Source organism: Gavia stellata, chromosome 29, assembly GCF_030936135.1.
Source record: "Gavia stellata isolate bGavSte3 chromosome 29, bGavSte3.hap2, whole genome shotgun sequence".
NCBI classification, from domain to species: domain Eukaryota; kingdom Metazoa; phylum Chordata; class Aves; order Gaviiformes; family Gaviidae; genus Gavia; species Gavia stellata.
This window is the reverse complement of record NC_082622.1, coordinates 8150877-8175704: the sequence shown is the minus strand read 5'-3', so window position 1 is coordinate 8175704 and position 24828 is coordinate 8150877. Positions and strand designations below refer to the sequence as shown.

Genomic DNA, 24828 nt, shown 5'->3' with positions numbered 1-24828 from the left:
ATTGTTCTGCATGGGACACGCTTGTGGTCTGGAGAGATTTTATTAAAGAAGTGTTAAAATAGGAGTAGTGACATAGAAGCTGCATATGTGTGGCTGTAAGTTGGTGTTAGAAACACTGTGGATGTGATGGTTTACATTAACTCAAGAAAAACCTACAAGTGATGGACTATCCTGTGTTGGGCCTTTCCACGTATGTATACATGTCCTGTGACGTTCTTCTGCCCCAGCTGCGGTGCTGCCACTGGATGTGGAGGGGTCTCATTCCCCCTCGCCCGGCTTCCTCTCTGTCATCCTCAGGGCTGTGCTAGCTTATAAATGCTGCCTTGCAGAACAAGAGGGAAGGACGTGTGCCACCAGGCCAAGAGTGTGCCTTGCTGTACGGGAAGTAGATGTCTATACTGGGAGATGACAAAGAGACATCATGGAAAGCAGAGGCTGAAAGATGCCTTAACACACGACCTGAGTCAGCTCCTGCACCTGCATCCAACCAACCCTGCGAACGCCTCTGGCGTGTGTGTCTGAGCTGGTGTTACACTCCTCATGTGATAATTACCCTACAGCATTCAGAGTTGGTTTGTGTTGCGTTGTCACGGTTATTAGGCACTTCTGTGTGTCCTGTGACCATCTCATTATGTTGGTGTCTGCTCCTTGTCCACCTTTCTTGCACTGTAAGGAACCATTGGTTACTGTCCCCTCTAAAAACTACTCACCTATTTGAAGACTGTGGCACTCCCTTTCCAGGCTAAACAAATACAGCTACTCCCACTCTCCTTAGAGGATCTGTTTCCCACATGTTTTATTCTGGAGTTTCTGCAATATATCTACAATCTTTCTTAAATCAGTCTTTCCCTTTTGTTTGCTAATTATCGTGGTTCTTGAGGCTTGAAACAGTAATGACGCTGCAACTTGGGAGTTGAAGAATCAAAACCCTAGTGTGGCTGTACAGATAGATGAATGACTTACTTTGACTCATAGGTGACCGTTTGAGATCAGGTATGTAAATAAATCAGAGAGATGTTACAGAATTTAATTCTGACAAAGCTGCAGCATGGAGCGAGCTCTTGGCGTTGCTGCTCTTGTCCAGCTCTATAGAGTCTCCCCGGTCTTCTGGGTAAGAGACCTGGAGCTTGTAGCCTGTGGCTTGTCCTGCTAGAGCGGGTGAAAGGCTGCAGTTGGCTTTCGCAGCCTTGGTACTGTTTTGGGGGGTTTAAGAAGGAGGGTGGTCTTTCTGCTGGCCCTGAACTTTGTGTCTAGCGTCAAACGTCCTTTGTCCCTCTGCTTTGCACACTCCTGCTTGTTTTTAAGTAGATCCTCTCAACCGATTCCTGCTTTCTAACCAGGCCCAGGGAGAAACGCCTTTGACTTTGGCTGTAGGTCTGGAAACATTTAAACAAAAGCCTGAAAAGCCCTGAAGAACCAGGTCTGAGCTGAGCTACTTCAGCCCTATGCTGTTTTCACCACTGTCAGTGCAGTAGACTAGACCTTAACACGGCACCTGAGCTGAAACCACACTGCTTATGTGTGCCCTGTACAGATGAATTACAGTCACTTTGCTGTTTCTGTGCTTTGCCCAGTGTTGTTACAAATGCCTTCCAGAATGGCAGGAAATCTAGAAAAAAACATTTAGATTTTTTTACCTTTTTTTTTTTTTGCGCTCTATATTCGCTGTTGTCAGTCTATGCAAATTACTGACTTGGGGCTTGTTTTAAAATATTCAACCCAAAGCCCAGTGAAGTAGTGGAAGCGTTGACCTTGACCTTAATATATACCAACTTCAGCCTCGCTATGTAATAGCTGAGCTCATTTGCGGTGCTGTGCATCAGAGGGATTAACAGTTCCTTTATAACGACATGGCAGTGAATCTTACTGTGACACTAAGAGATTTTTAGTTGAAAGCTTTGGAAATTGGTCTTGTTGGTGCTTTTAATTTTCTCTTTTTCAGCCAGTTTTGTCAGCAGCTGTAATCCATGCACGGCCTGACAGTCAGCACGTACTATTGCAGAAATTAAACATTTTCCATGTGTGATTTGTTACTTGCTTTTGTGACAAGCAAAAATCTTAATCTGAGGTAGCAGCATGCTGTTTGGTCCCAGCATATTTGTTTGTAACTGGTCCAATTTATCTGATTCAGGTGCACTGTGGCCAGGTATGAAACCTGAAAGTGGTTTAATTCAGACTCCATCTACAAGTCAGCACAGTGTTCTTACCTGCACTACAGGGTTAACCACAAGCCAGCCCAGCCCAGCACATTATTCTTATTCCATTGAAGGTAACTTGGCATGGTTTTTATCTGCATCTCTCTCCATCTAATTGAGTCCAGATACCACAAATAGAGAGGCTTGCACGTTTGTTCTTGGTTTGTGCATGCTTCTTTACGCTTTGTCTCTTTTCTCTTTGTGCGTGTGTATGTGTTTGGTTTTGTATTTCCTACATACCTCTGTATGCACCAGGCTGGCTTGTTGGTGCCATGCTGATGGACTTAACAGGGTGAAGAGCAAATGGGAAGGGGAGAGGAAACTAAATGTTGTATTCTTGCATGCCTTTACTGGGAATGCTCTTGCAGCTCAAGGTCTTTGTTGGTGGTCTTTAGCTTGATGTCAGGAAATACGCTGACTGACATTAGATCTTTTTTTTTAATTGCTTCTGGAGGTAGATGGCTCTTATATATTACACACACACCCCCCAGCTTGGTAGATCTGCTAGAAAGTGAATTTCTCACTATAGAAGTAGCCTACAAATATTCCAGCTGCTGGAAGTGCCACATCTAAGAAGCCAGGTGCGGAATTTCACCGTCTTCCAAAGCAATTTTTAGGAGTAAATGTGCCAGTTAGCTGAATAATGCAATATTGTTGTTTATGGCAGATAGGTGCAAATCGGTATTTTTTTGCTAGGCAGGATTTTCGCCATTTATGTTTGGGCGATGAACTGTGAAAAATTGTCTCTTTCTCTGTAGTTTTTAAAAAGCATTTCAGGAATTCTTAATCTATTTCTTGTGTGATATTTTCATAGAATAATTCAGGGACTTCAGGAGATCTTTAGTTCAGCCTCCTGCTCAAAGAAGAGTTGACACTGAATTCAGAACTAGGTTGCTCAGGGCTTTATCTAGTTGGGTCTCAAAAACCTCTGAGGATGGAGATTTCTCCAGTTCCAGTGCCTGACTGTCATCACGGTGAAACTTTTTTTCTTTTGTCAGCTCAGAGCATCCCCTCTTTCACATTGTGACTGTTTCTCTCCTTCTCCTGCTGCGCACCTGCAAAAAGAGCCTGGCTCTGTCTTCTTGATAACCTCTGTAAAGGTACCAGCAGGCTGCTGTCAGGTCCCCCGAAGCCATCTCTTCTCGAGGTGGGACAGTCCCACTCCCACCAGCTGCCCCTTGCAGGGCATATGCTCCAGCTCCCCGACTGTTTTGCCAGACCCACTGAATTTTATCAACATGTTTCTTGTGCTTGAGGCCCCAGACTGAACGCTGTATCCCCATGTGGTCTAATGAGTGCCAAGTAAAGCGGAATAACTCTTAAAATTAGCAATAAGTGGGGTTTAGCATATCTTTCACTGATAGGAAGGCCATGCGGTACATCATGGTACTTGCTCATCTTGTGTCATTGTGACAGTAAATGGCCCAGCGTTAATGTTTATCCTTAATTTACTTTTCACGTTCATAAACATGAGCAATACAACACTGGAAATACTACCTTCCTTCAAACATAACTCTCCTCCAGGTACTCCCAGTGGCAGAATGAATTACAATGTTTTATAGCACCAGCTTTTATTGCCAAGGATCAGAAATGGTTCTGTATAACATGACCCCTGGCAGGTTTGCTGGTGATGTACCACGACGAGCACGTGAATCCCTGGGGATCGGTGAGGTGACGGAGCTGCCGTTGGGCCTTGCTCTGCAGAAGGATTTTAAAACATTTGATCCATGCCGTTGTGAGAATGTGTGATTTGAGGAGAGTTTCACATCAGGCTGCTCTTTGAAAGTGTGAAGAAGTCACCCGAATTGTGTAAATGCTATCACTTTTCTGAAAAACTTTTCGCAAACTGGCAGGAAACTCTTCCTTCTTCAGATTTGCTGTGTTTCCTTTTCATCACATTAGCAAGCAGCCCGCTGAGGGGTCAGCTCAGTACTTGGGCTGGTGCAAGGGAGGTGGTGGAGCAGGAGCTGGAAGGGTGGACAAAGTTGCTTTGTTAGTAACTCTTGAAAATCTTTTCTCTCCCATCAAAACAGTCGGGTGATACACAGTTGTATGATGCTGCACATCCCACCAGATGTGTATTTCAGTGGTTTAGTCTGCAGATGCTGGACTGAAGTAATGTGATATTTGAACCCTGGGAAAGATGCACTTAGTGACTGAGAATTTTGCTTTTTGTACTCACCTGAGCTACAGCCCTGGCGGTACGTCGCAGAGGTGCTTGGAAACACTGGGAGCGACCTGGGAGGAATGGCTGCTTCTTGCCCCACCTCTTTCTTCCCTGTGAGAGCAAAGCAGCCAAGTGAAACGTAAAATGCATTAATTGCAATTTCCCTTCCCAGCACATGAAGCAGGTGGAAACATCTTTGAAGACAACTGAAGCAAAACCGAATGGGATGAATAAGGCAGGGGAGGTAGGGATAGAAGGTCTGAGGGTGAGGTCTGGAGGTGGGGGAGAAAGAGGAAAAGAGAAAAAGAGTCACGGCAGCTTCAAGGCAATACTTGCGTTTGCTGGTCTTTTAAACCTGAGCCCATGAAGTGGTCCCTTTTGGCACATCTGTGCCAAACATTTTGGCATGTTTTTTGGCCCATTCACGGCTAAAAGGGACTGACCCACAGTGCAGAAAGAATTGGTGTTAATCTGTGTCGTGGGAGCTGTTTGTAAAGACTTGATGTGTAACACTGTATAAAGGGTAATTAAAAAATAAATGTTAGAAGGAGACCAGAGTTAAGATAAACATTGCATTCATATGAGGCAATTTGTGTTTTTACCAGAATCCCAGCACTTGGAATCTCTTTTCTATGATTTCTTAACTTGTTATCTCTCTCAGTGGAGAAGCAGCCTCTTCAGCGCACTACAGATGAGAATCGCTTTCTGTTTGCTCTCCGTGATAATCTTAAGAGAGATGGTAGAATAATCTTTCTAGATAGTTCATCTCCTCCGGCTTCACGGCAGGTGTGTTCTGTGTTAGCAAGGATCTTTTCTGGAGAGCTGCTCTTCACTGTGCCCTAGGCAGTGACATTTTCTTAAGGTAATAACAGCCTTAATTGTTTCCATAACATGTATAGTTGGAAGGAGCTTTATTTGGAAACTAACCCCTGTTCTCTAGCAGATGCGTATGAGGAGTATCTGTGACGGATACCTTACTCTCACAGCTGTGCTTCTAGTAGCTGCGTAGCTACTGTAGGTACTTGAGTGTCTTCATTACCATTATTGCTGTTCAGTGCAGCCTTTTTTCCTTTTTCTAAATGTTCTCCCCTGCCAATTCTCTCCCATCTGTTTTTGAACACTGCTGCTCCTATCGATGAGGGGATTCCCAGGGGCTAATTACTTACCTTCGTTTCTGCTTCCGCAGAGATGCCACCCTTCACATTTCTTACCTCTTGTAAATACTGTGTATTTCTGCACCTCTTTTAAGATATATTTCTTTTGTTTTTCATCTTTTTTGAGGCATATTTTGGATCCATTCCTCTTTCCAGGAGCTGTTCACCAGGTAGTATCTGTGCTTGCCATAACACAACATACGCTGATTAAGAGGTGGGGTCTGTTTCCCTGGGGTAGAAAGACAAGCCTTCAGAAGCTTGAGTTCTTCGGTCTTGGGGTGCATTCTGCATGGGTGTTATTTGCAGAAAGTGAGGGCTTTTCTCAGAGTGATGGTAAAGTAGGTGATACTGTGGATTTCTGCAAGTCTTTTCATAAGCATCTAAAAGTGATTTTTGGTTTTATTTGTGTGCAGAGAAAGAAGGTTTAGCAAAAGAAAATATTTCCTGGTGGCACCTGGTTTAGTACATCCTGATTTTGTTTGTGCTGATTTCAGTATTTGTTTTCACTAGTCCTTGAGGGTCCTCCCAAAACCCCATGTGGAGTAAAGTTTAATGGAGTGGCCCTGTGGCTGTAAAAACGCAGAATCTGCTAAATGACTGGTGTTCCCAGAAGGTGCTCTAGCAGCCTCTTCTGTGTTTTGGAAGAACCAAATGCAGTGACATGAAGGCTATTAAACATCTTAAAATTCATACTAACTACTACACGTCTCTAATAATTTGTCCTACAAGCAGTTGACAAATTATTTCAGAAAGTCTCATCCAAAAAACAGTTGTAGTTTCACAGGGATATGGGGAGATACGTTCGCTTTCTCCAGTCAGGAAGCACCCTTTTTATACTGTTTGAAATATTTTTACTATTTCCTTAATTTTTTTGATCTAATTAGACTAAATTTGCTGAGTCCAATGCAGAGATAATCTTTTTTTATCACAACTGATTTAACCACAATCATATCCATTTTACTGATTTATTCTGATTAATTTTCAGCTGCTAATAATTGAACACCCGAATGTGATCGTTGTCTTCTCAAAACTTTTAGTAAAGATGTGAAACAATTTTAATTATACTCCAATTGCTTAGTAGGCATGGAGGGAAAAGGTTTCTGAAACATCTGAAAGTACTGTTTTTAAAGGTATGCTAGCTCTCCTTCCCTGTAAGCCCAGTTGAAATGTAACTGGTTTCAGAATACACCCCAAATCATTTTTGGCTGTTACAAGCAGAGTGCTGCTGGAAGCACAAATGCTTCCACATAAGCCTAGTAAGTACTTATTTCACAACTTGGATTGGTCTTGTCTCCTGTGCTTTTCTAGAAGCATTTAATGCAGTAATTCTTAATTTTACAGCATCAACTACCAATGCCAGTCCAGTCTCTACGTCCTCAACTGTTGTCAATATTTCCACATCAGCGGTAGCCAGCATCTCACAGGTAAAACTTCTTCCTCGTTATATAGATGTGCAGCATCTCCTTCACCTTTGTTTAACACATTACTCAAAACTAACAAAGGAAAGCCAAATTTTTGCATCACTTCAAATGGAGCACAATGGGTACTAGAGTTATAGGGCTCAGTATGTAACTCAAAGTCAGCAAAATTACTCTTGCTGTCTCCTTGACCATGACGCTTTTCCCCTTGGCCTTTGCAGCAAACTCACTTCATCTGTTCAAAGCTGTCTCTGTGTCTGCAGGTTGTGTGGCGAATCTTAAACAGGGTTCTGAGATCTCTGCAAGAGAGACAGTGGAGGAGAAACAATAGAACTATTCTGAGAACCAAACCTGTAGAGAGGATTATAGGTGGATGTTTTTTGAATGCCTTTGTTCTCCCTCAGCAAGAAAAGAAAAGTAGGTTGTACACAAACAAAACAAACAAACCCCCCCAGTGAAGTAGGAGATGCATTCTGATGGTGCTAGAATAAAACAAAGTCAAAAAACCCTGCAGCTAGCACAGAGCCCTTCCCCCTGACTGTGACCTGCTGTGGGTAACACATAGCACTGTCGGTGGTTAACTGCCATTCTGAATATTTAGATATACAAAGGAACCCTTCAATGTCACAACTTTGCAGAAAGAGAGTATAGGAAGTGTGGAAAGTGCAACGGATGCACAAAAATCCTTGTATGCTTATGCTGGTGCTTTTTAAGGTTCTTTCTTTAACAGAAACTTGCTTGGAGCTGTAAGGGGAAAAAAAGTTTTTCTTTCAGTAGTGCAGACTGAGGTACCTGGTTCACAAATCCAGGATGCCCCTTGAGGGAGTCGGGAGCGCACAGTGTGCCAGAAGAGTGTGACGTGACATTTGGGGTGGCTTCTTTCTTTGCTATCAGTAGCAGAAATTAAAATCCTCAAGCACAGCTTCAGGTGCTCAGTGATCTCCTCCTAAAGGAGCAAACAGTCTTCATAAATAGACACCTTTCATCACAGCATGCAAAATAATTGCTTGCTGAACTCAGGACGTGAGTAAAGGCAGATTATCCTGTATCTTGTGGCTGGGATTGCACCTTCAGCCAGTGCCAAGACCACTTTTTGTCGCTGTCAGTACATCTGGTGTCAGAAAGTAAAACGCAAGACAAACCCACAGATTCCAGAAGACAGACAGGGTGGCCTGATGCCGTGGCATCCACTCGATACTCCCCTGTTACTGTCACATCATTCGTAATGAATTCATTTTTGAAGAAACTGGTGGCAGAGGAGTGGCCCTGTCATTGCTGGCCTCCTGCCTGCAGAACCTGCCTGTGCAGGCGGCCATCGGGAAGTCAGATCTCTCAACCCTTTTGCGGGATGTCTTACATATGTAGAAAGAAATAGCGTGAAGTTAGACTGTGCTCTTGCTGGGATTTCTCTTTGACATATTCTAGCATAAAAGTCATCTATATAGAGAGTGTTTTCTGAAAGAAGTGTCCTATCATAACTGATTCTTTCCTCTAACAGGAATATCCTACGTACACGATCCTTGGCCAAAGTCAGTACCAGACGTGTTACCCAAGTTCTGGCTTTGGAGTCGTAACACCAGCAGACAGCAACACGGAGAGTACTGCATTAGCAACAACTACGTATCCAACCGAAAAACCAAACGCCATGGTGCCTACGCGGACAGTGCAGAGACATTCCTCTGGTAATGGTTGCATCTTTAACAGAGTGGCTGCAAAATACCTGTGATAAACAGTACAGTGTGCAGACATGGGGAAAATTTTTTTCCAATAGGTAATTGCAGCACCTTTGCGTGCTGGCCTGGACAGGACATTTGCCTTCCATTGTCAGACTGGTCTCACTGGTGTGTGGAGTATTATGGTGGACCAGCCAAACTTACGTATTGGAAGTCTTATACTGCTGTGATTTGGGAGACATCTACCACATGCTCTGAATGCCCTAGGGAGAGGGAGTTCTAGGGGTGACTTGAAGAGTTGCCAACAGCAGCTCCATGGGGACCCTTGATTCTGTCATGTGTCAGGGCTGGGTGCTCAGCTGGGCTGCAGGGCAGTTGATGATATCCAGCCTCAATAGCTCGTGCTAGCTCTTTCCTTCCCGCAGCCACGTGTTCAGATTACCTGACAGCCATGACATAGCTGCCAGTCCCAGTTATGGGAGTCCTCCAGGACTGCTCATGCATTTTCAAGAGCTGTAGTTTGGCCATCACCTCTCGATGAGTTGATCTCTGATGTGCCCAGGAGTACATCCATTCCTTTCTTCTGCTTCATCATGTAAACCGTTTTTGAAATCACAGCTGTTCTGCTGTGCTTTGTATATGAGCAGATCTGCATCTGCATAGCATTAAGTTACCTGGCACTTGTCAGGGGGAGAAGGTTTTAGCTGGTGTCGCGTTAAAAGGAATGCAGTTTCGACATTTGTCTGTCAGAGTCCCAGGACTCTCACTGACCCATTTATCAGAGCCCCAGCAAAAGGACTTGCACTGAGCAGATGCACAAAAATCGAAATTAGTTATTTTATTGAAAGCGACAGAAACAGATTTGAGATTCCCGTTGATAAATTCACTAACTACAATAGTGCTACTAATTAAGGTTAATATTGCTAGCAAACTTGATAATACAAGAACCCGGGGATAACTTTCACCCAGAGGGTGAGAGGTGCAGCGCTTACCCAGAGAGGCGTCCCTGCCTGGGGTGGAGGAAGAGAACACAGCCCGTCGACTGGTCTGTCAGGTGTTGAGGTTCTTCTCTCCCACTTTAACAATCATTTTCTCTGTCTTTTATCCCCAAAACTACGAGTTTCCCCCCCCATATGTGACGTGTAGCATGATTTGGGTGGAGAGACGAGTGCTATAGCCATACATGTTTAGCGTGACCTCTATAATCTTCATTAGCATATGCAGGGGTGTGAGTTGTAATATGCATTTCACCAGTAATGAGGCAAAGGTCAGTTATCGGACACGAAGCCTTTTCAAAGAACAAAGGACCTCTCACATTCCTGTTATTTTACTGTCTTTGCTGACCATAAGCAGGGCTGTCCTGCCTCCACGGGACCCCCTCCTTATCTGCATCCTGTGTTAGCCAGGCAAGTCTCCACTCCCCCGGGTCGCACAAGAGATAGCAAGGGCAGTCTTAACAGCTCTTTGTGCACAGGAATCCCACCTCATTATCCAAATGCCACAGCTGGTAAGAGAAGAGAGGTAGAAAGTGGATTGAAAAGGTTTAATTGACTATTCTAGAGAAGTCACATCTTTCGCTGGCCTTTTCCACTAATGCTGTGTCATGTACCAGCCACAGTGATGTTGACTAAAATTTCCTCACCAAAAATACAGTTTTCTAAACTTAACAAGGACAAGAGCAAAGACTTAGTGCTTCTTCTGGTGTCTTACACAAGGAGTTATGAGATTCTTCCTGTGTTGACCAACAGTTTTAAATTGAAATCTGCTGCCTGTTGCAGACTGGTAGGCTGAAAAAACATAAAATACAGATTCCGTTCATTTTTGCTGGTGCTCTGGGTCTGGCTGGGATGGAGTTAACTTTCTTCATAGCAGCTCTGCTGGTGCTGTGTTTTGGATTTGTGGCTAAAGCAGTGTTGATAACACACCAGTGCTTTGGCTGCTGCTGAGCAATGCTTGTACAGTGTCAAGGCTTTCTCCCCTCCACACCCTCCCCAGCAAGCAGACTTGAGATGGACAAGAAACTGGAAGGTGACACAGCTGGGACAGCTGACCTGAGCTGTGTAAAGGGATATCCCATACCGTATAATGTCACATTCAGCAATAAAAACTGACGTAGAGGAAGAAGGGGGAGCGGGGTTTACCTTCCAAGGTGGCTTTTGCTTGGAGATTGGCTGGGTGTCAGCCTGCTTGTGGGAGGTGGTGAGCGACCGCTTTTGCAGCACTTTGCCTTCTCCGTCTTCCCCAAGTCCATCAGTAGTACCTGAGCTCTGCCAAGTCCTCAAACTCATTCAAGCAACCTGAAAGCAAGGATGGGTGGCTGCCATTGAGCAAAGCATACAAATCGATAGTCTTGAACTCAGTGACCTTCCAGATCTCTCTCACCTTTACCTTCTGGGATGCTGCAGACAGGGGATGACAGACAGCATGCTGTGATGTTGTAAATCAGCAAGCATGGTGCTTCAAGCACTTTCCCTCTTTCAGGAAGCAGTTCCCCTATAGTTGGAGTGAGCAATAGCAGATTTACCCATGAGAATTTGTTCTTACTTGATGTTGAAAACCGAAGGAATTCAGCTGTTATTTCAAGGCACTGGCCAGGGAACGGCCCAGTTGTTAATGTTTTCAGTGCCATTTTCTTAGCTCAGGAATTCTCCAAGCTCACCATTTTGCATGAATTTTCATAGGAATTGCAATGTCTTCAAGACTCTGGCTGAACTGAAGCTCTGTGAAGTCCCGTGTGCCCTCTGCCTTCCTGCTACCGTTCTGGTCCTATTTCTGAACTAGTTAGGCAGACGTCTGGGATGTTAACTCTTCTGCCTGACCTGTTAATAAAGTATTCAGAGGGTATCTCCCATCATGGTCATAATATTCTGCCCATCAAAGCATTGATTTTAATGTTTTTTAATTTTTTTTTTATGGTGGTGCTTTACTCTTTTCCTGGGAAGGGTGTTCTTACCAGTAGCAGAATAGGTTCCATAATGTATCCCTGTCAGTCATGGCCATGGTGCTTGGCCAAGCCTGTGTCTCCAAGGCCGACATCATCCCTGTTATTCTTTACTAATCCTTGGATAAGCCAATGGAGCTAAGTGTGTCTGTTTCACGGTTAGCGCACTGTGGATATGGATTTGTGTGTGATTAACACACTCCAGATAACTCTGTGCGCTGATTATTGTTTAACTGTTAGTCAAAAGCTTACAGTGGCACAGGAGTGAGTAGTGTACGCGGAGGAGGAAACAGCATGTGTTGTATAGCTTTGCTTCACACAAAAGGCATTTGACTAGTCCAGGAAATCTGGGAGGGAATCGTTAAATATTTTCCTTTGTACGCTTATTCCAGATGGAGGGTTTCTGGTGCTCTCTGGAGAAGTATTAAAAGAAACAATTGAGTAATAAAGCAGTTCCAGGTTAGTGAGAAATCTGAGGGGTTACAGGCCTTAGGATGGAGTCTGTCTTTGGCTTTGTAGCTGCAGTAGCTCAGTCCTGATGGACTGAATTGAGGAGACAGGGCTGTTTTGAAATGATGGGACAAAGAAGTCATGTTTTATGTTCTACTAAGGGTTCGACTACTACTGCATCAATAAAGCAAGATAACATCTTACCTTTTGCAAAGGAGATTTGTGGCCAAATGCTTTATGTTGGTGTTTGTTTTGAGACATGAGGGGGTGAGAGCTGTGTGATTTCTTTCTTCTAGGAGATGCATCCACAAGTCCTTCATTATCAAGAGCAACAGCAAGTAAAGAGTTAGATGAGCAGGCAAGAAAAAACATCCCTGGGAAGAACAGGGGGAAGAGGAAAGCAGATACTTCCTCCTCACAGGACAGTGAACTGGAGGTAAGTAGTAATCTTGTTGACTACAGGTAGCATTGCAGAATAGTGTGGTGGTAAAAGAACTCCACTCTTTCTTTCATCCTATCTCCATGGAAATGGAAGGGGATCATTAGAATCATAAAATAGTGTGCGTTGGAAGGGACCTTTAAAAGTCATCTAGTCCAACCCCCCTGCCATGAGCAGGGACATCTTCAACTAGATCAGGATGCTCAGAGCCCCGTCCAGCTCGACCTTGAATGTTTCCAGGGATGGGGCATCTACCACCTCTCTGGGCAACCTGTGCCAGTGTTTCACCACCCTCAGCATAAGAAATTTCTTCCTTCCATCTAGTCTGAATCTACCCTCTTTTAGTTTAAAACCATTACTCCTTGTCCTATCACAACATAACCTATTAAAGAGGCTGTCCCCATCTTTTTCGTAAGCCCCCTTTAAGTACTGAAAGGCTGCAATAAGGTCTCCCCGGAGCCTTCTCTTCTGCAGGCTGAACAACCCCAACTCTCTCAGCCTGTCCTCATAGAAGGGGTGTTCTATTTTTGTGGCCCTCCTCTGGACCTGCTCTAACAGGTCCATGTCTTTTCTGTACTGAGAGATAGTTCAGGAAATTCCCATGACCCATGTTATCTGAGAACTGGCCCAAATGAATTCTTCAGTGGTCCTTGACAAGCATCACTTAAACGTGTCTTGGAATCATAGTGGTGTCAATGGAGGAGACGTCTGGATGTCTCTAGTACAGCCTCCTGCTCAGAGCAGGGCTGTCCCCAGCACTGGAATCATGGCTTTGTCTAGCTGAGTCTTGAGAACCTCCAAGGTTGAAGATGCTGTACCTGTCTAGTGATCTGTCCCAGGACTTCCATGTCCACCTGGGGAAGGAGGTTTTCTGCCTCCAACTGGAATCTCCCAAGCTGCAAATGCCCCCTTCTTTTTCCATGGCAATTTTCCATCTGCCACTACTGAGAAGAATTTGTCTCCATCATCTTTGCAGTTTCCTTTAAAATAGTTGTGGTCTGCTATTACAACACCCTTAGTCTCCTCTTTGCCAAGATAAATCATCACAGCTCCCTCAGCCTCTCATCTAGGCTGCTGACCATCTCGACAGCCTTTTGCTGGCCGCTCTCTAGTTTCCTCACATACCTCTGGAACTGGGGATGCAATCTGGGGTCACTTTCCCAGTGCCAAGTAGGGTGAGACAGCACCTTCCTTCTATCAGCTAGGCACACTGGTATTCTCCAGTTCATCTTATCCACAGGGAGAGAGTGCTGCTGGCTCACACTGCGCCTGGTGTCCACTGTACCCTGCATCTCCTTCCCACCTGGACCAATACGAGGGGTTATTCTACCCCACATGCACAGTCTGCAGTTATTGAACTTCTTCTAGGTCCTGTTGGCCCAGTTCTCAAGTTTATCAAAGTCCTCCTATACTGAAACTCTGCTATTCCTCGTGGCAGCCAATCCCCCTTATTTATCATAACAAAGGTGTCTCTGATAAACCCCAAGGTCTTTTACCTGGTGCTCTCCAGATCACAGACCGTAAGCTCCTACCTTAGCAGGGCTCTGAAGTTCATTAGTGCTCTAATGAACTATAAAAGCAAGAGAAGCTTTTGAAATAGTTTGACCAAGAGGGCCTTACTCTGGGCGTATATTTGCACTGTAGCGGTATATAAACTCCACCGCACTAAACTGAAAGAGTTTAATTAATAATGTGTAAGCCTCAGCCTGTAAGAGGAATACTGTAGTTCATATCTGTTAAAAGCATACTGCAACTAGCCACAAAACTAACCCTAAAACTTCCTCCTTTATTGTAACTCAGCACTTGGAATATCTCAACTCTAACCTGCTTTTATTCTCTACACAGCGAGTGTTTCTCTGGGACCTGGATGAAACCATCATAATCTTCCACTCACTTCTCACAGGGTCTTATGCTCAAAAATATGGCAAGGTAATATTGTCTTTTCCGTGGAAGAACAAACATACCTGTCATGCAGAAGTAAATGTTAAACTTTGGAAAAGGAATAGAAAATGATATTTTGTTTTAAATGTATAAGGTGATACTTTTAACTTGTTGGCAGTTTGGGGGAAAGAACACTAAATTTGGCTTTATACAGAGCTAGGATATGGACATCACAAACACTTCCCTTCTAACAATACAAGTCTTAAAATGTCAAACTGTTTTTGTCATCATTGGGAATTATTGAGGTCATAGCACATAGTGAAATCAAGTATTTTTTCTCCTTCAAAATATATTGAAGATTTTTGAATGTTTTGTTTGTGTTGCTTCCGAAAATGCATCAGGCCCTGCTATGCGGTACTGCAGTGTTTTGTTAAATTTTGGGTCACTGGATTACCAGAATGTGGATTAATTTTTTTTATTGAGTTGTTTAAAACACTAGGAAAATTGTAGTTCACACCACTGAATGCAGGTGGAATTACATCAGGCTTGATATACAATGGAAACTCTATGCAACGTAACTGATGAAAGATTTATCACAATTTACTTCTGCCTGTAACCACAGTGAATTCACATTTTCTCCTTTTGTTTTGCCAGGATCCAACTCTAGTGATTGGCTCAGGTCTGTCAATGGAGGAGATGATTTTTGAAGTAGCTGATACTCACTTGTTTTTCAATGACTTGGAGGTACGTGGCAAATGTTTTTGAAAGGCAGAACTCCGCGTTACCTAGTTGGAATTACCCTGCACCGTTTGTGAGGGCTATTGTGCTTCAGAGCCACTTAATGCTGAAACATAACAGGCTGCCAAAACTGAAGTGATTCTAAGGACAACCGAATCAGAGGTGTACTCTTTTATCTGAGACAGGCAGTCTGCAGACTTCCAGTGTCACAAGCTCTCTTAGCTGTCATATGGGTTTCTACTCGAACCTGTATAAATAGAAAGAGTGATGTCTGTTTTGTCTTATCTTTTCATTCTGGACTGGTAAGCACTTCGCTTTCACTGATCCTGTTTTGAAATAGCGACCAGAGATGTGGGGAAAAAGGTGACCTTGAGAATGTCAGTTCTCAGGAGCTTTGACTAAGCCAAGGACAGAATACAACTTGTGCATCTCAGCCAGTGTCTCAGTAGGTTATGCTGGCTGTATAACAACTGTGAAGGACATGCTTCCGTAGACGAGCATGCTGTACGAGTGGAGGTCCCACAGCACCATTTTTCTTTCCTGCAAGCTATCTCTGCTGCTCTCCCATTCCCATCCTGCCTCAAGGACTTCTGATCAGCTCTCATGCTCTTGCATGCGCAGTATTCTTTGCCAAATTAAATACATCTCACTGTTCTGCACCACTTCCACAGAAGTTGAATGTAAATCTTTGCTTTAATCATGGCAATGCCCTATGCTGTGCTATGATATATTACCAGGTAGTAATGGACACAGTAATGCAATCTATACAGGAAAGTGTGAAGTTATGCCAGAATCTGGAATTAAATGGTTGGAAATAGCAAATTTCCTGACTTGTGTCTTCTTTGATATGAGTCCATGAATATGGACTCATGAATCTAATTTGCAGAATTTACAGGACTAGTTTAAAGCTTAGGAAGGCTGAATGTGAACAGTGAACAATTAATTGTAGGTGCATCACTGATGCACATCGTGGGAAAACAAGATGTTTTTGTTGGTGCATATCGAAACTTAAATGAAGTTTCCATTTGTGGCTGTGACTACTTGCAGCTGTGAACTTTGCAAAGGTGGTAATGACAGTTACTTCCCTGTCCCAGTTAAAAAAAACCAACCAAAACACCAAATACAGTCTCTTGTGCCAGAAAGGTAGTCACTGATATGTTAACTATGTGGTCACCAACACCACTTCTTGCTGTAGGTGTTGGTTAGTAGTAGCAGTGGGAAATTCTTGAAATGGGGAAAACTCACTTCATTTCCTAAGGTGTTTGCGATTTATGTCTGTGTTAAATCAGCTGTGCTAAGCAGCAGGGTCTTGGCAGTGCCACCATGCTGATGTTTCACTCCAGGGTTCGTGCTGTGGCTCTCCGGTAACAGAACTCACCATTGTGTTGATGAAATAGAATATCAGTACTTAGCCAGATAATGTGGGTTTGGGGTATTTGTGGTTTCGTTTGGTTTGGTTTTGTGAAATGGCAAAAGGGTTTCAAATGACAAGTGAGCTTTGAGTCCAACCTGTTTAGTGAGTGTCAAAGTTCCTTTTCCGCAGGCAACTTGAAATGTCATAGAAACATGCTTTTTTCAGACTTTTCTGGTACTTCAATTCCCAGTCTTGGCAAGGACCTTGTAGGTGCTGAGAAGTAAAACCTAGTACTGGAGGACAAAGCTAATGGAAGCTATGTATAGGTTTGTGGAGGCACTATGGCATGGCTTGTTGCTGTTGGGAGATATGAGGGGTTTGGTTTATATCACACTTTCTTTAGTCTGCAAATTTCAGTATATTTCTGGATTACAACAGTGACTTTATTTTTATTTTTTTCTTAAACAGGAGTGTGACCAGGTACACATAGAAGATGTGGCATCTGATGACAATGGCCAAGATTTAAGGTGGTGTACTGATGAATGCATGAAATCTATAGCTGATGTGATCAGGTTTTTGTGGGAAGTTCAAACCCAAATGGCGTTAAGGGATGGAGGTCAGCATTGTGCAGGGGATGAAACTTGGCAAACGGTGTTTGTTTGCTGGGTGGTATTTCTTTGAAGACCTACAAAACGTTAAGATTTTTGGAATGATAATGTGAATTTTATTGTCCACTGTTGAATGTTGCCTGTGTGCTCAATGACATGTCATGAGCGGAAAACCAACACTCCAAACTTCATGATCTTGACCTTTGAAAGTCTCCTTATGTTTTGCATCCCTCTGTGATTGTGTACACTATCAGGCAGGGTGAGGGCAAGTTTTCTCTTGCATTAATGAGCTGAACTGGCTCATGGAAAGGTCTGAGGAGTGCCTGTCTGTCAGGGAGAAAGAAATACGGGGAAAGTGGTGAAGCAGGACCTGCTTCCTGCAGTCAGGAGCTGGTAAAGCAGCTCATCTGCTTGTGGAGCTGCAGCTGTGATGTAAAGACACGTGTTATGTTTGGAAAATACTATGCTGGTGTTTATCACTGTAGGATGAGAAAGGGATTAGTGGGAAGGATGCTCTGTATCACAGAGGAGTGAGCAGTCAAAGAGCAAAGGAAGGTTTTGTAGTGGAGGGTGTGAAAGACGAATTGAATCACTACATTTCAGTACAGCAGTTCAGAACCAGCAGCAAATACAGTTGCGTATCAGTGTACGTTGCCGGTAGAAGTCAGTCTCTGCTGTTGGGGTGCAGTGGTGGTTGTGCAGAGTTCCTCTCCAAGGTGCTTTTCGAGCTACTGTCAGAGCTGAAGTCTGCAACCCCGCCAGAAAAGCTACAGCGATTCTGCTGCTGTGGCACACATAACAGATCTGCTTTTCTGAAATAGCAACTACAATTTCTCCACGGATGGCTTCAGTGGCTCAGGAAGTAACGCAAATCACAGCTCATCAGTTGGTGTCCAGGGTGGAGTGGACTGGATGAGAAAACTGGCCTTCCGCTACCGCAGGGTACGAGAGATCTACGACAAATACAAAACTAATGTTGGAGGTGAGTGTTCTCCTGCACCAATATCTGAGCACTGATATCAGAGTTTGGGGTGCCAGACTCCGTCCTTCCTCAGTGCTTTTGCTTTTCCTGAATGTTTGGACATGAAAAGTAACCATTCTGCTAACTGCTAAATGGGATCAAATCTCTATAGAATCTAAGAGGGTACGTCTTCCAAAACTGAGCAGCATGCCAGTGCAGTCTGTGAGGTATCATGTAGATAGGGGTGGTCAGTCAGTCCTGTGTCTAAGAGAAAATTTTGGTGCAAACAGTGTCCCTTTGCTAATTTTGTATGAAAGGCTGCCTGTCGCTCTGCTTAGAATGGGCCTAAATAACTTACATATCAAGCTGCTTAGGAGGTCTTTTCACTCGTGTCTTCACAAAATCTGTCTTTTATCATGCCATTGTCAAGAAATACAGCGTCCACCCTTTTGGCTGTTGTGCTCATAGTCTGACATGACATCTCTACCATCTGTTCACAAAGTCACTTAAAATCTTCTAGTTTTGCTTCCCTTCCAATGCCACAGTAGTAATAATGATGCAAACCACAGATACCAAATGTAGATAAATTTTCTGTTTAGTCTGAATCTTGGCATCGACATCCCTGGGAAGGGGGTGCTGCTGGAGCAGCTCACCTGGCAGGGTGACTCGGCCTGGTGGGTTGAGGGTTTGGGTACCCTTTGCCTACACAAAAAAAACTTGATAGAACATTTTCTTGGACATACTTGCTAAAAACCAGGTGTTCAAAACTGTAACTTTCAGCCTTAAAAATCTATCAATGTAAGTTTGCATTTCAGTATACTGCAATTACCTTATTTCTGGTAGGGATCAGACCATTATTCCATATTTTGCACATGGGAAACCTGGATGCAGAGTTTTTCAGGGCCTGTCTGAAGCCACATGGTAAAGCAGTTGGCAGTGCAGCCCACAGTTGCTCCCTCACTGTCAGAGGACTGGTGTACTTCAGGGCTGGAGTGAGGTGGGGGGTTTGTACATCATGGCTGGAAATTGGGTGCAGAGAGGTTCAGACTGAGGGTGCTCCTTTCTTGTTGTATTTACTGACGGCAGCAGGTTTGAGTGTATGGGCTCCATTTCTGGCTGCTTTTAATTCAAAACTGGATGCTTTGAGAAAGTGGTATCTAAAAGGGATAAAAAAGATGGGGATAAAAAAAAGGGGATTAAAAAAGATATGTAAAAGGGATTAAAGTGGAAAGGGTCCTTGGGAAGTAGGAAGCCAGAGAGGGTTGACTGCAGGAGTTCCTTTCCCTGCTGTCTGTGGCCTCGGACGACGCCTGTTGCTGTGAGTGCTTTGTACACGAGAAATGCATTTTGTTGCACATATCCTGAGAAATGGCTTGAAATAATGAGAGAAAAGTATCTTCCCAGTTCCCCGCAGTCAAAAGTCACAGATGGGTGTCTGGGCTCATCCATGTCACTGGAAGCTGGTTTCTCCTGTTGCTTCAAAACAGTCTCAGCTTTCAGATGCCTTCAGCACCATGTTACTTATTGCAGAACAGGCAGTTGTTAAACTGAGTGATAGCTGTGTTAGACTTGCCAGCTCAGCTGGGAAAACTTATGTTGCTTGCCTTCCAGGCCTTCTTAGCCCGCAGAAGAGGGAAGCTCTGCAGCAACTAAGGACCGATATAGAAGTGCTAACGGATTCCTGGCTGGAAACTGCATTAAAGTCCCTGCTGCTCATACAGTCCAGGTACGGAAACTGGAAATGTGTATATTGCTTTCTCAGCCCTTTCTCTCGCTTAGATTTGCATGCAGCGCTGTGTTGCAGCAGTGTTCGTATGTAATACTACTGCTGCTTGTCACAGGTACTGGGAAGCAAAGTGACTGAGTGCAGGAACTCCACTCCTGAGCACCCTTTGGGATTTTTCTGCTGCAACATTTGTTGTTAGGAAGGTCCCCAAAAGAGGACTGTGCTTGCAAAATTGCATTTCTGCCAGAGAATTTCTGTTTAAAACAAAAAGCAAACAAACAAAACCCACAAATCAAAATCTTGGCCTAAAAAGCCTCTTGAAAGCAGGACAACAAAGCACATGGCACTTTGGAAAGCTGAGCAAGCTGCCCAGAGTAGCCCTCAGCACCACTGGCCGTAGATGTACTTTTACAAGTGTTTTTCTTCTTTTAGAAAAAACTGTGTGAACATCCTGATCACAACTACCCAACTGGTGCCAGCTCTTGCCAAAGTTCTCCTCTATGGATTGGGCGAGGTGTTTCCCATCGAAAATATTTATAGTGCTACAAAAATAGGTAAGGGATTTTGCTGAGTACCTGGCTCTGAGGCGTGTGCTGTGGGTTAGCTGGGATTTTTACACAGAAAGTACAATTTCTGCAGCTGAGCAGCCCCCGTGGCTGCTGTGGTCCAACTGGCCATGTAATAGTGGTGGCTTCTGGCCTCATGAGCTGAACTGGGTGTTATCCCTTTCCCAGTAAGACAAGAATGTGTTTCTGTATTGGGAAGAAGGGACCTGTTCAGGCTTCTGTTACTCTCTGCCTAAGGCTCGCTATAGTGGGATTGTCTTTTGGCAGGTAAAGAGAGCTGTTTTGAGAGGATCGTGTCACGATTTGGAAAGAAAGTCACCTACGTGGTAATTGGAGATGGGCGTGACGAGGAGGTTGCAGCTAAGCAGGTGGGTTTCTGACTGCAGAGGTGGGATGTGGGTAGATGCAAAGGGAAGTTACTGCAGCAGTCTTTTTCTGCAGGGACTCTTCTTCCAGGGCTGAACTCTTCAAGGCCGGGGCAAGCAGGGGGAAGCTTTGCCTTCGATGCAAGAGATCTTTCACTATGTTAGGATGGGGAGTTTTCTGGCTCTTAGGGGTTTAAAGTTCCTGTTTTACTGTTGTTTAGGATTGCGTATAACATTGGCCCTGTAAAACAGTATCTTGATGTAGCATGTCTTGATCATAGCATACGGTTATCAGTTAGGATAATGCAATTTCTCAGAAGCACAGAGGGAATCAAGACACTGTTGCCAGCAGTAAGATCAATACACAGCATCTACCATTAGTCTGAATTACAAAAAAGGAGGAAACAGTTTGATTGGTTTGGACAGGCCTGAATAGGTCATTCAGTCATGCTAATTAAAGGCAGTGAAGTGCACAGATTACTGTCAGGACGTCACCTCTGCAGGCTTCACGCTGTCTGCTACATGCCAGAGCTGTCATCTACGCAGGTTCCCTGGGATCCCTGGAAAGGTTTTCCTGCGTGAGCAGCAGCTCACAGCCGAGTGCTGAGGTTTCCATCATGAGCGTGCAAAGCAGCTGATAGTCAGTGCCAGCGCCCGTCGTCAACAGATGCGCAGATAAGATAGGCTTCAGATAGTGATGTGCACGCGGCTGAGGTCCTTCCTGAACGTGATGTGCTCAGACAGTGCTGTCAAAAACACCGCGTTGCACAACCCTGCAGGTGTACCTTGACTGCTTCCACCTAGCTGTAAAATCACTCTGATAAACCTGACTTTGGCATCTCTCTGTTACAGCACAACATGCCTTTCTGGAGGATCACAAATCATGCAGACCTCGTGTCCCTTCACCAAGCCCTCGAGTTAGACTTCCTGTAAGAAGTTGGAGCAAAGGTGTGACTGCAGCTCCTGCAAGCCCTCTCCATCATTGGGGAGGCAGAAATCGCATACATTTGGGGACTCACTTTTCAGCTTGATGAAGAAAACATACCTAATGCAAACTGTACAGTAGAACATGACACCAGGTCATTTCCTCAGGAGCACAGGCCCTGCCAAGTACAAAGGTGTCCTATAAAGAAGCACTAGCCTCAGCAGAGCTAGAGCTTGTCTGAAGAAGAGACTTACAGAAGCCAGCTGAATTCCTCTAGCAGGTAGTCTCCAGAGGGAGGGGGTGATACAACAGCAGAAGTATTTGTAAGAGCCTTCTCCTTTCTATTCAGCTTAGATGTAGAGCCCAAGTAAACACAAAACCTTATTTTTATAGAAAAATACCGATGGCAGAGCTGAACCTCCTTTGTTTTGCAAAGCTGAAAAGAGCTATGTTTTTTTTTCATAGGAAATACTAATGAAAATGTCAAAAATACCTCTATTGCTGTGAAATGTGTCCTCTCTCCTTCCCTGGGTATTCAAAGCAGTTAATTTATTACAATGACCTTATATTATTTCCTCAGCGTGGGATTACTGGAAAACAGAAAGATAAGGGAATGTTTCTGGGATATGTGGTTCCTTGTAGAGGAGTGTTCTGAGTTGATCCTGGTGACTTCTAGTCAACGTGTGCACAAGCACTGTAACAAGCAGGAGATCATTGGGTTCGAGCTATCCATGACCCAGAGGGCAGATCCCACAGACTTTCCCTGGAAAGGAAAACAAAACTGCCTATGAACATTAGATACAGCACGACACTACTGCAGACTGCTCAGATGTGAACAGAGTCCTCGTCTGGACTAGGAATAATTTGACAGAACTAAACCCTCGTGAATGTTACAAGGAAGGGTATGGTTATTAACCTTCACCTCTGCTTTCCTGACTCCATTTGTGAGAGTAGAGTCCTTTTAGTAGAACCAGATTCCATTTTCTTGTATTCTTCTTTGCATTAGCCTAACTACATAGTTAGAAACAAAACCCTTGTTAAGAGGGACTTAATTTTCTAAGACACTGTGACTTGGCAGCCTGGAGCACACTGGCCTTGGGAGTGATGGTTACGCTGATTGTTCTGCTACCATCTCAGAAAAAAAGGGTGGAGTCAGTGACCTGCAGTACCACAAGCCAGAAGCAGCCAGCTGGAGACTGGGGGCTGGCATGGGGCACTGGTTTTGTGCCAAGACAGGCTGTGTTCAGTGGTGTCTGCCTCTTCCCTGTAGCCCGATGGCACCAAATCAGCAGGTGCCCCGGGTTTCTGCACAGAGGACAGATGTCTGCTGCGCCCCACTGCACACCTCGGCGGCTCCTGCTGAGCCAAACACCGCAGCTGCACCCAAACCCCTCCAGATCTCTGGTCTCCAGCCCAGCGTCACCCATCTGGGACCCACGGGAGACTGGTCTTTCAGACCATGTTGCTTCAGGGAGGACGCTGACCCACTCAGGCTGTGCCCACAGAAGCAGGTGATATGTTTGCTGCATTCCTTTCACAGCATTAATTACTGAGGAGTAATTTCCATCGGTGCTGGGAGAGTTGCTGGGCGAGCTCTGCACGCGCTCTGCAGTGCCCGGGGAGCGTTCCTGTGCCAGCTCCAGTCACCACCGTGGAGGAGATGTGTAGAGCGAGGGGTTTGGATCCCCAGAGCTAAGGGACTGGCCGCAGAGGTCTCTGTTTCATGTGTTCCTAGCTCCAGTTTTGGTTTTCAATTGAAAAAAAACAACCACAAAAATCAGAGGAGTTTCTCTTTCTCCAAGGTGGTCACAGGCGTTGGGAGCAGTCTGCTTTCCATCCAGCTCCTTGCTAAGTGTTGGCCTTGTGCTCTGATCTCAGGGCGATGCTCTGGGTCTGCATGTTTCCCCAGGAGCTCTCTGCTTCAGGAGCATGCCGTCTGTGTAGAAGCTGCTGCCCGCGAGCAACATGGCCTCTCCTCCCGTTAGAAAAAGCTGAGGAGCCAGTTTCTGCTGTGGGTGTTCCTGAAGAGCTCAGTGGAGGGGATGTCTTTTGGCTGCACTGAGAGCTGCTGCTCTGCTCGCGGCTGCTGGCCCGGCAGAGCCCTGGAGCAAGCTGGGGACGTGCTGTGTAGTGCTCGGCAGAAGGGTTTGAAGAGAAGCCGGAGCCCACAGGGGATGTTCTCCCATCTGCCGCATACACAAAACGGAGAGCTCAGGTCTGTTACTGGGTATTCCCATGCAGCTGGGGCAGCCTGTGTAGGTGTCTGCTGATGTTTCGCAGCAGCGTGGGCCCCATGCAGAGCAGGGAGAGATGCTGCAGGGCTACAGCCCCATTACTGCTGGGTACATAGAGTCCAGTTCATCTGGGATCCCTGTGAAGTGTTGTCACTGCGTCAGCCAGAGCAGATCTGGTAGGAAGTGAGCCATGCTGAGAAGCAGCCCCATTGCTCCCAGGGTCTGAAATGTGGCCAGAAGATCAGGACTTAGTTGCAGTCACAGAAGAGTCTGTGCTGGATCCTGAACATCTCGCTGCGGGTCCCCAGCCCATCCAAAGGTCTCCTGTAAGTGGCTTGGGAGATGTCCCAGCCTGTGAAACAGCCTGTTCGGAGCACGTCTCGTACTCCGGCTGGCTGGACTTTGGGATTGAAACCTGTGCCTTAACCTCCCACCATCCAGCGTGGCTGAGCAGCCCCCTTGCTTCACTGACGTCCAAAGCAGCTTGCAGGAAAGCCGTGCTGGCCCGCGCTGGGAGGCGGGATGTGTTTTGCCCAGGCACTCGCAGCGAGTGCTGGACCCAAGGTACCAAGCAGCCCGGCAGCTGGCTGGCTTTGCTTTGTGTTTGTTTACTTTAAAATGTTTTAAGGAAATTTTAAGATGTCGGCAAAATTTTAGCTGTGTGAAACTCTTGCAGCCAGTGAAATTTCATACTGATATTTATACAATGTTTCCTTGAATGTATGTAAAGTACTTTTATAATAGGAGGCTGATCGTACATTTCTGTGTTTATGTTTAATAAAGGTTGACCTGGCTATTTTATTTTTTTCCTCTGCTGGCTGCATTTAAGACTCTTCCTGTCTCTTGTATGGCAGGAATGCTCTATCCAAGCATTGATTTTCTTCTGTCTCTGCGCTCTCCTGTTAACCCTGACCTGCCTGTAGCTGAACTGGTGACAAGCCTGAGTGACAGCCAGTCTCCTGGCCCAGGGCGCTGACACCAAGCCCGCCTGGGTGCTGCTGGCCTCCCCTCCAGCTTCACCGCAGCTGCGGAG

At 45.0% G+C, this 24828-nt stretch overlaps 1 protein-coding gene across 3 annotated transcripts in view; it reads left to right on the top strand.

Annotated features, from left to right (window-relative positions):
• EYA3 (EYA transcriptional coactivator and phosphatase 3) overlaps window positions 1-22812 on the top strand; it is a 64950-nt gene extending 42138 nt beyond the window's left edge. For 2 of the 3 annotated variants that reach the window (XM_059830681.1, XM_059830682.1), the window contains exons 7-18: window positions 2132-2269; window positions 6858-6940; window positions 8433-8616; window positions 12295-12434; window positions 14283-14366; window positions 14973-15062; window positions 16879-16937; window positions 17840-18000; window positions 19591-19705; window positions 20138-20259; window positions 20539-20639; window positions 21489-22812. In XM_059830681.1, the coding sequence (XP_059686664.1) occupies window positions 2132-2269; window positions 6858-6940; window positions 8433-8616; window positions 12295-12434; window positions 14283-14366; window positions 14973-15062; window positions 16879-16937; window positions 17840-18000; window positions 19591-19705; window positions 20138-20259; window positions 20539-20639; window positions 21489-21569 (1358 nt within the window). In that variant the 3' untranslated portion in view covers window positions 21570-22812. The remainder of the gene's footprint in view (window positions 1-2131; window positions 2270-6857; window positions 6941-8432; window positions 8617-12294; window positions 12435-14282; window positions 14367-14972; window positions 15063-16878; window positions 16938-17839; window positions 18001-19590; window positions 19706-20137; window positions 20260-20538; window positions 20640-21488) is intronic. The other variant, XM_059830684.1, reaches the window with a different exon arrangement.
• Window positions 22813-24828: the final 2016 nt, after the last annotated feature.